Source organism: Ailuropoda melanoleuca, unplaced genomic scaffold (assembly GCF_002007445.2).
Source record: "Ailuropoda melanoleuca isolate Jingjing unplaced genomic scaffold, ASM200744v2 unplaced-scaffold4598, whole genome shotgun sequence".
NCBI classification, from domain to species: Eukaryota; Metazoa; Chordata; class Mammalia; order Carnivora; family Ursidae; genus Ailuropoda; species Ailuropoda melanoleuca.
The window spans coordinates 1-9,668 of NW_023218258.1; the positions used below are offsets into that span (position 1 = coordinate 1).

The 9,668-nt window shown below is 43.1% G+C and overlaps 1 protein-coding gene across 1 annotated transcript; it reads left to right on the forward strand.

The window, feature by feature from the left end:
- Positions 1-360: 360 nt before the first annotated feature.
- LOC100470234 (phytanoyl-CoA dioxygenase, peroxisomal) lies at positions 361-9,665 on the forward strand (the record flags this gene model as incomplete). The annotated part of the gene is made up of 6 exons (XM_034651712.1): positions 361-399; positions 2,100-2,158; positions 4,345-4,455; positions 5,071-5,239; positions 8,020-8,101; positions 9,547-9,665. Coding segments are annotated over 6 exons (579 nt in total), but the record flags the coding sequence as incomplete, so codon positions are not given.
- Positions 9,666-9,668: the final 3 nt, after the last annotated feature.

Consider the following 9,668-nt stretch of genomic DNA (forward strand, 5'->3'; position numbering starts at 1 on the left):
TGGAAACTTGTTAGACATGCAGATTCCCGGGCTCATCTCAGACCCATGGAATCCACATACCTGGGAGGGGGCGCCCATCAAGTCGTTTTCGTTTGTTTCTGATACATGCCCAACAGTGAGAACCACCAACATTCTGGGACTGGGGATAACTAGAGCCAGAATGAGGCTTCCAAGTCCAGTCTGTGACTACTATGAAAATGTGATATTCTGGGGCTCCTCCTGGGCGGCTCAGTCCGAGAAACACCTGCCTCTTGAGTCTAGCTCAGCTCTTGATCTCCGTTCTGACTTTAAGCCCCGCACTGGACTCCACGCCTACTAGTGAGCCTACTTAAAAAAAAATTCTCATTTTTCTTTTTTTGATATTCGGATCCCGCTGGTTCTTGCTGTGATAGTGTTGAGGTGAGAGCTTATTTTTTTTCATCTGTGTTTGCTAGAAGAGCGCTAGCCTCTCTACTTCTGCCACGGTGGAGATGTTCTCCACCAGCACTGTCCAGGTCCATGGCTACGAGCCCCATGTGGCCATTGAGCACTTGAAATATGGCTATGGGCCGTTTTCATTTTCATTCTTTTCAATTTAAGGAGACAGACGTGGCCAGGGGCTCTGGTATGGGACGGCTCTGCTGAGATGGTCGGTGAATGTGTGTGTGGTTGGGGCTGAAACAGAATCCTGGAAATCCTGTGNCAAGAGCGCTAGCCTCTCTACTTTCTGCCACGGTGGAGATGTTCTCCACCAGCACTTTTCAGATCCATGGCTACGAGCCCCATGTGGCCATTGAGCACTTGAAATATGGCTATGGGCCGTTTTCATTTTCATTCTTTTCAATTTAAGGAGACAGACGTGGCCAGGGGCTCTGGTATGGGACGGCTCTGCTGAGATGGTCGGTGAATGTGTGTGTGGTTGGGGCTGAAACAGAATCCTGGAAATCCTGTGGCAGTTACTTCCCAGTCTTAAGTGGTTCTAAAGAGACGTGGGTTCTGGCTCAAGGCAGGGGTTGTCAAGCATCAAGTACAATGCGTGTTTTAAATTCAGAGATGCATCCAGAAGAAGACAAATGTGACCTATAATTCCACCACTCGCCGTGGATCATTATCAGCTAACTTTTTGGTGTGTTTCTTTTCTATGTATTTCCATAATTACGCCCATCCCAGGTGTACAGCTTTTTGATTCCATTTTTTCATTTCACTAACGTTATATAGTATGCACATATAGTTCCACATCATTAAAAAAACTCTCTGAGGAAAGCAATCACCACCAAAACCCACAATGGTAGGGAGAAGGATTTGGGACTGAAATATTGCATTCTGTCCACCACATCTGCTAGTAGCTGGCAAAGGTCATTAACCTCTCTGCCTCATGGAGAACAGAGGATTATAGTGTCCCCAGTTATGTAAAGATGGGACAAAAATAACATGTTTATGAGTAGTGACATTGTGACAGTCGCTCCGTAAGTGAAAGAGACAACGAAAAAATTTAAAAGGAGAAGAAGAAGGAAATGCTAAGTGAATGATCTGTGGTTCCCTGGGTAAAAAACTAGGAGAAATTTCTAGAATTTCTAGCTCTTTAAGACATTTAAAATTATACTCAACTATGTGGATCACACTGATTATTTTAACAGACTTGTGTTTTGTTTTGTTTTTTTAAAGAATAACGAGCCAAACAGTTTCTCTTATTGTGGACTGGACTCCCACTAAATTCAATACCTCTTTGGAAGAGTGCATTTCTCCTTATTTCTAGATTTGAACCTTACGATTTTTGTTTGTTCAGCAGTTTAGTGGAAGGAATAGTCATGTGGAATAAACCGGTGGAAGTTATGAGGTAAAGAGTATGGGTCAAGTCTGGGCTGAGGCATTTTCTGTTGGGTGACCGTGGACCCAGTTACCGAGCACAATGAGTCTAGGTCTCCTGCTCTGGGCAGCAGGAATGGTGATAAAGGTCTTGGGACTTCCGGCCCCTCCTCAGGATTTCATGAAATGAAATGATGTAAGCAGCTATGTATGTAACCCAGTCTTCCCTATGAGAGCTAATCCAGGGTAGACTGTTGTTTCTAGAAAAGGCAGACTCCTGAATTTCATTTTATTTGCCTTAATTCACATCCTAGGTAGCTCACCTGACTTCAGGGGCTGTTTCTCCTAACAGTTTCCAGACTCCACAATTCCAGTAAGTAGATCGAATTGTCATTTTTAATCATACAGTGTATATAAAGCTTTTCCTAGTGGTAATTATGATATAAAATACAACAGCTCATGTTGTCTGGTGAAAATTCATTACATAGAGGCGCCTGGGCGGCTTAGTCGGTTAAGGGTCCGATTCTTGATTTTGGCTCAGGTCATGATCTCATGGGTCGTGATATGCAGCCCTGGGTCGGGCTTTGTACTCAGCAGGGAGTCTGTTTCTCCCTCTCCCTCTGCTCCTTCCCCTGCCCCTGCCCATACTTGCTCTCTCTCCCTATCTCTACAGAGAATAAATAAGTTCTTTAAAAAAAATTCATTATACAAATCGTGTGTTGCCAAGACTTGTTCTAATTAGAACTAGGAAAATTTTGAAGACCTTTACTTTAATTTTTATGTGTATTCTGAGATTCAGAAAGGGGAAAACATATCAGAAGTGTATATGGGGTGCCTGAGTGGCTCAGCCGTTAAGCCTGTGACTTTGGCTCAGGTCATGATCCCAGGGTCCTGAAGTTGAGCCCCGCCTAGGGCTCCCTGCTCGTGTGGGAAGCCTGCTTCTCCCTCTCACACTCCCCTTGCTTGTGTTCCCTCTCTAGCTGTCTCTCTCTGTCAAATAAATAAATAAAATCTTTTAAAAAAATGTCAGAAGTGTATAATCTGATTTTTTTCAAATTCAAGCATGTTATACCTCATTTAAGTTAGCCTATAGTTTGGTCCTATTGCTATATTAGCTAGTATCTTTGGTTTATCTTAAATTACCTTTGTAGGGGAAGACACTGATCTCCATGGTTTATTCTCATAGAGCCACATTTCTAATCTAGAAGAATGGATGGGGTGATCTGAGTTTGTGCATATGTCATGTACTTATTTGGATTTTGGCACTTTGATTTCTTCTAAGAATGTATGATCTAGAAAATTTACAATATAAAATCTATTGAATTTGTTCCCCACCTTAACAACCATACATAGTCGTTAGAGAACAAATTCAAAAATCAGAGAAATAAAAGGAATTTAAAAAATTATTCACAATTCCATTACATAAAGGTAATCACTTAAAAATTTTTTTTATTTCTTTGCATTTTTTTTCAAGTAGTGTCTTTTTTTTTTCTTTTAAAGATCTTATTTATTTGCTAGAGAGAGCCTGAGAGATCAGGAGCAGTGGGGAGAGGCAGAGAGAGAAACAGATTCTCCTCTGAGCAGGGAGCCAGATGTGGGGCTCGATTCCAGGACCCTGGGATCATGACCTGCGCTGAAGGCAGCCGCTTAACCGACTGAGTCACCCGGGTGCCCTAGTGTCTTGGTTTTACACAAATCTACAAATCTAAGTGTATTTTATTATAGTAAGTACTATCCATGCTATTATAGGCTCTTCATTTTTTTTTTAAGATTTATTCATTTAACAGAGAGAGAAAGTGTGTGCACATGCGAGTTGGGGAGAGGCCCAGGGAGAAAATCTCAAGCAGCCTCCCCATTGAGCCCGAGGACCACTGTGGGGCTCGATATCAAGACCCATGAGATCATGACCTGAACTGAAATAACCAGTCTGCGCTTAACTGAGCCACCCACGGTCCCCATGTTCTTCATTTCTAATGCCTGAGTCCTATGCAATTGAGTGGACACAATTAATTATTCCTCTATTTTTTGGCGACAGCAGTAGTTAATGTTTTGGATTTAAACCTTTTAAAAGGGAGGCCTGGGTGGCTCAGTCAGTTCCGTGTTTGCCTTCCGCTCTGGTCTAGATCCCAGGGTCCTGGAATGGAGTCCCCCATCGGGTGCATTGCTCAGGAGGGAGCCTGCTTCTCCCTCTGCCTGCTGCTGCCCCTGCTTGTGCTCTCTCTCTCTCTGACAAATAAATAAATAAAATCTTTAAAAAAATTAAAAGATTAAAAAAAACAGTCAGATTAAGGGAGCCTGGCTGGCTCAGTCGGAAGAGCATGTGACTCTTGATCTCTGGTTCGTGAATTCGAGCTCTACAGTGGGTATAGACATTACTAAACAAAATAAACTTAAACCCCAAAGACTTGTTTTTAAAAAAATGTTCAGATTATTTCCTTAGAGTAAAGAAAAACTAGAAATGCGGGGTGGAAGAGTATGAACCTGTGTCAGGCTCTTGATACATATTGTTGGGTATGATTTTTCCGCTGGACTTACTTGATATTTTTTTTTCTCCTTTAGGTATACTCGGGATAATAATGTTCTAAGTGTAGAACAGAGACAATTTTATGAAGAAAATGGGTATCTTGTCATTAAAAATTTGGTATCTGATGCTGATATTAAACGCTTTAGGTACAGTAACCCTTCCTTATTTTACAGAAATACGTTGTATGTTTGCAATGGGAACGTGAGTAAGATTAGCATGTGTGTTCAGATATTTTTCAGTGATTGGCTCATTGGGAAGTGGTTAGGAACCTGAGCTCTGGAGCCAGACTGGCTGGCTTTAATCTACGTCCCAATACTTCCTGTTGTGTGTCCTGGGGCAACTTTGCACACCTCTGTTTTCGCACCTGTAAAATGGGGATAATAATAGTATTTATGCTCTAGCCTTGCTGTGAGGACTGAATTAGGTGAAGTACACGCAGAGGCCTTCGAACAGCCGTGGCCTATGGTAAGTATGAGAGAAGTATTTGCTGTTCTTAATCAGGTGCAACCAAATCACAGAAGTTTCCCTATTTTTCTGTTAGGCTAAGGAATACGTGAATTCCTGCCTTACAGTGAGGAGAGAGGGGCTTCTGAGCTGGCCATTTTCTCTTTCCCTTCCTCAGAACTACTAAGCCTGGCCTGGAGGTTGGCCTGGTGCAGAGACACCCCCCCCCCAAATCTTTGAGAATCTTTCCACAGAACGGGCCAGGGAGGTGCCTGGAGGCTGCAGTAATGGCATCATCTGCCAATTTATTTTTCTAGGAACGAGTTTGAAAGGATCTGCAAAGGGGAGGTGAAACCAGAACAAATGATGATGATGAGAGATGTGACCATTGCAAAATCAGAATATGCTCCAAGTGAAAGGACAGTTTCAAGAGTCCAATATTTCCAAGAAGATGAGGAACTCTTCAGATACTGCACTCTCCCTGAGGTTTGAGAACCTTCCTGAGTTTTCTTTTCCTTTGAGTGAATAGCCCATCTGCATGCTTGTCTCTGGAATTGCTGCCTACACTTTCTCTAGCCCCTTGTCTTGTGGTTGGTGAGCAGTGGTTCTCAACTGGAGGCTGACATCTGGCGGTTCCTGGAGCCACGTTGGGGTGGCACTGGGTGGGGACCGTGTGCTGCTGGCTTCTAAGGTCCAGAGGCCGGGCATGCTGCTAATGGAGCCCAGGGATCCTATAATGTGCAGAAACCCCCCTCCCCCCAAATAATGAATTATCCAGCCCCAAATGTCAGTAGTGGCCAGATGGAGAAACCCTGCTCTGGAGTCTGGTAATTATCCTTGGTTGAGAAGGGTGGGAATTCTGCCTTAGAGAGAGACAGAGTTCTCTCACTCTGGACATGGGCATATCAACAGGAGGGACATTGCAGATCCGATTCCCTGGACATCCGTTTGTTGTTTCTTTTTGTTTTATGACTCTGGTCAGTAGAGGTTTAAGTTTGTGTTTAGATTGAAACTCATTTTTAAAAAATTGTTATTCTTCAAGAGTAATTCACATTTATGAAGATATCTACATAGTACAGAAGGGCTTACAATGAAAAGGAAGGTCTCCCATCCACCAGCCCCACTCTCTGCCGAGCTTTCTGGTGCATTCAGCTAGAATTCCTCCACGGCAGGTGCATCTCTATACCCCCACCTTTTGTGTCACATGGGAACATATTGGTTTCACCATTGTTTTCTCCACTTACAATAGATCTTAGACATCTTTCCATACCACTTATATATTAATCTATATCATACTTTTAAACTACTGTGTAGGATCCGATTGCATAAATGTGCCACAGTTAATGAACCATTTCTGTAGAATGGTTTAAAGGACACTTTGCATGTAGTACATGTTAGGAATTACAACCCCAAGTGCTATTACAAAATTTGCCTCAGGGACACGTGGGTGGCTCAGTCGGTTAAGAGTCTGCCTTTGCCTCAGTTCATGATCCTGGGATCCTGGGATAGAGTCCCTCACTGGGTTTCTTGCTCAGAAAGGAGCCTGCTTTCCACACTGCCTCACCCGCTTCCCATGCTTGTGCTCTCTTTCTCTCTCTCTTTCTGACAAATACATAAATAAAATCTTTAAAAAAAAGAAAATTTGCCTCATGGGGGCACCTGGCTGGCTCAGTTGGTAGAGCATTCAAGTTTTTTGTTTTTTACTCTTAAGATGTATGTATTTATTTTAGAGAGAGACTGCAGGCTTGAGCAGGGAGAGGTGCAAGGGAAGAGGAAGAGAGAATCCGCAAGCAGACTCCCCATGAGCACAGAGCCTCACACGGGGCTCAATCTCTGGACCCTGAAATCATGGCCTGAACAGCAATCAAGAGTCAGCCACCTAACCATGTGAGCCACCCAGGTGTCCAGGGAGAGTGGCTTTTGAGCTCTGGGTTGTGAGTTCGACCCCCAGGATGCGTGTGGAGATTACTTCATTAAAAAAATTTTAAAAACTATTTTAAAAATTTGCCTCATGAAAGGGACTGTACAGGTAAGCCACCTATGATGTCCAGCCCCTCGGGTTGGGGACAAGAGGGGACGTGGCCCCTCTGAACCATCCACTCTTCCCAACTTCAAGTCCTGCTTTGGAAATGGAACTTGTGAGCATCGATCAAGGAGAAAAAGCTTGAAGTGAGAGGCAACACAGGGTAGATTAAGCACGACCTGGACATCCAGGCTTCCCACCTCTCTAAAGTGTGAACCGTGCACCTGCTGGCTCATACAGTGATTTTTAGGAGGTGGGCAAGATTTTAGTAGTTGGGTATTCATTTTTATGTGTATTGGAAAAAATAACCAAGAACCTATGACCTCAGGAATATTATTAATCAGGAAAAGACATGAGTTAATTTAGGAAAATTATTGGCTAACTATATTGGGTAGCTCTGTGAAGTATGATAGAAANTTGAACTCATGACCCCAGATCAAGAGTTGCATGCTCTATGGACTGAGTTAGCCGGGTGCCCCTCATGGTCCCTCCTTGGTGGGAGGGAAGAGGGAGCTGCCTTCTCACCAGGCAACTATGGACAGCTCCAGTTGAAAGAAGGGTATCTCTGTCCTTCACAGTTAATATCTCAAAAAACACATCTCACTTGTAGAAAAAGTGGTTAGATTTCCAACTGGCTCACAAAGCCTGTTTAATGCAGTGCTGCAGATTTCCTGTTGCCAACTTATTCATGTTTTGTCTGCAATGTTGTGAAATACCAAGTGTTTTTTTATTTTATTTTTTATTTTTTTAAAGATTTTATTTATTTATTTGATGGAGAGAGAGGCAGCCAGTGAGAGAGAAGGGACACAAGCAGGGGGAGTGGGAGAGGAAGAGGCAGGCTCCCAGTGGAGGAGCCCCACGTGGGACTCGATCCCAAGGCTCTGGGATCACGCCCTGGGCCAAAGGCAGATGCTTAACAACTAAGCCACCCAGGCACCCCCAAGTGTTTTTTTTAAAATAAGTATTTATTTATTTGAGAGAGAGAGAGAGAGGGGAGAGGGAGAGAAGCTCAAGCAGACTCCCCATTGAACAAGAAGTCCAATGTGTAGCTCAATCCCGTGACCCTGAGATTATGATCTGAGATGAAATCCAGAGTTGGATGCTTCACCGACTAAGCCACCCAAGCACTCCTACCAAGTGTTTGTTTTTGTTTTTTAACTCTTGGCATATTGGGTCTTGTACTTTGTGCCACGTGCCTGTGCATTTGATTTCTCATGAAATTTTTCCCCCTCTTTTCTCTTAGATTCTAAAATATGTGGAGTGCTTCACCGGACCCAATATTATGGCCATGCATGCAATGCTGATAAACAAACCTCCAGATTCTGGTAAAGGGCTCTTATTTGTTATGGAGAAGTGAGAAAGAAACAGAGAAAGAGAGAGAGAAAGAGAGGAAGGAAGGAAGGAAGGAAGGAAGGAAGGAAGGAAGGAAGGAAGGAAGAAAGGGAGAAGAAAGGGAGAGAGAGAGAAAGAGTGAGAGAGAAAGTGAGAGAGAAGAAAGAAAGAAAGAAAAAGAAAGAAAGAAAGAAAGAAAGAAAGAAAGAAAGAAAGAAAGAAAGAAAGAAACTTTTCTAGCATTCTAATTGTAGCTGTGTGTATAACTGCTAAATGTTGACAAGTAAATATACATGTCCTTTTATTTAAGGCTTAAAATAGTGCGCACCATAAGAATAGTGAAGTACAAGAGCGATTTGCTATTATTACAATCGTCACCTCTAAGCTTTATTACCCATTCTCACCTATAATAGTGTGAATTCTGCCTTCCTAACTGACATTATTATTACTAACAAAATTAAAACTATTCTTATAAATCACATGCTACAGATGCTCTTAACATATCTTCTACTTGCTAAATGTAGTTCCTAAGATCTCACTCACAGAGAAACTGATTTGGAAGCTAAAATGCAGGAATCTGCATTTAAAAAAACCTTTTATTAAGTAGGCTACATGCCCAAGGTGGAGCCCAGCACAGGGCCTGAGATCAAGTCCTGAGCTGAATCAAGAGTCAGATGCTTAACTGACTGAGCTAACAGGCACCCCCAGGAATCTGCATTTTTAAAGCCATTCCGCTCTTGGGCCGTGCTGAGAAATTCTAATCTACCAGGAGTAATAAAATGGCCCTTCAAGGTCCTTTATCATTCCCACCTTTTCTGGAGAAAAAGAGGCCAGAAGAGCTTTATGTGACTGGCCTGTAGCACCACCACATCTCTCCTACCCTGGATGTCTTGATTACAGAGGTCGGGGTTGGGGGTTGGGGAACATCAAGTTCAGAGCACAAAACTGGGATCCACGTAATGTGGTTCTGTGGTCTCTGATTCTACACAGTGACTATGCAGCAAAGTGCTTCTAGTTCCTCGAGGAACTTCTTGGAGGCCTTTTATTAATTTAGCTCATTGACAGTGTTTGTATCAGCCACTGAGAAGGCTAACAGGGAACCTTAAATTTGGTTACTCTCTTCAATTAATCAAACTTTTTTTGAATACTAGGCTCAGTGCCCAAACCAGAGTTACAAAGGAATAAAGCACAATGAGATCATGACATGTTATGAGTTGCTAGAGAATGGAGTGAGTCCTTGGCTTCCAGCAACCCGAAAAAACTGTGGGCTCTGGAGTCACCCTGTGGCTTTGGTATTCCAATTTGGTGCTTATCTCTCCAGGCTGATTTTCTAGAGTGTCCTTTCAGTTGCTTGGGTTTTGTAGGGATGGTCATTGTTCTGGCTTTGCAGGCAAAGGAGATGAGCTCAGGCATGTTTTAACAGCCAGTTCTGTTTCAGGCAAGAAGACATCCCGCAATCCCTTGCACCAGGATCTGCACTATTTCCCCATCAGGCCCAGCAATGACATAGTTTGTGCGTGGACTGCCATGGAGCACGTCGACCGGAACAATGGCTGCCTG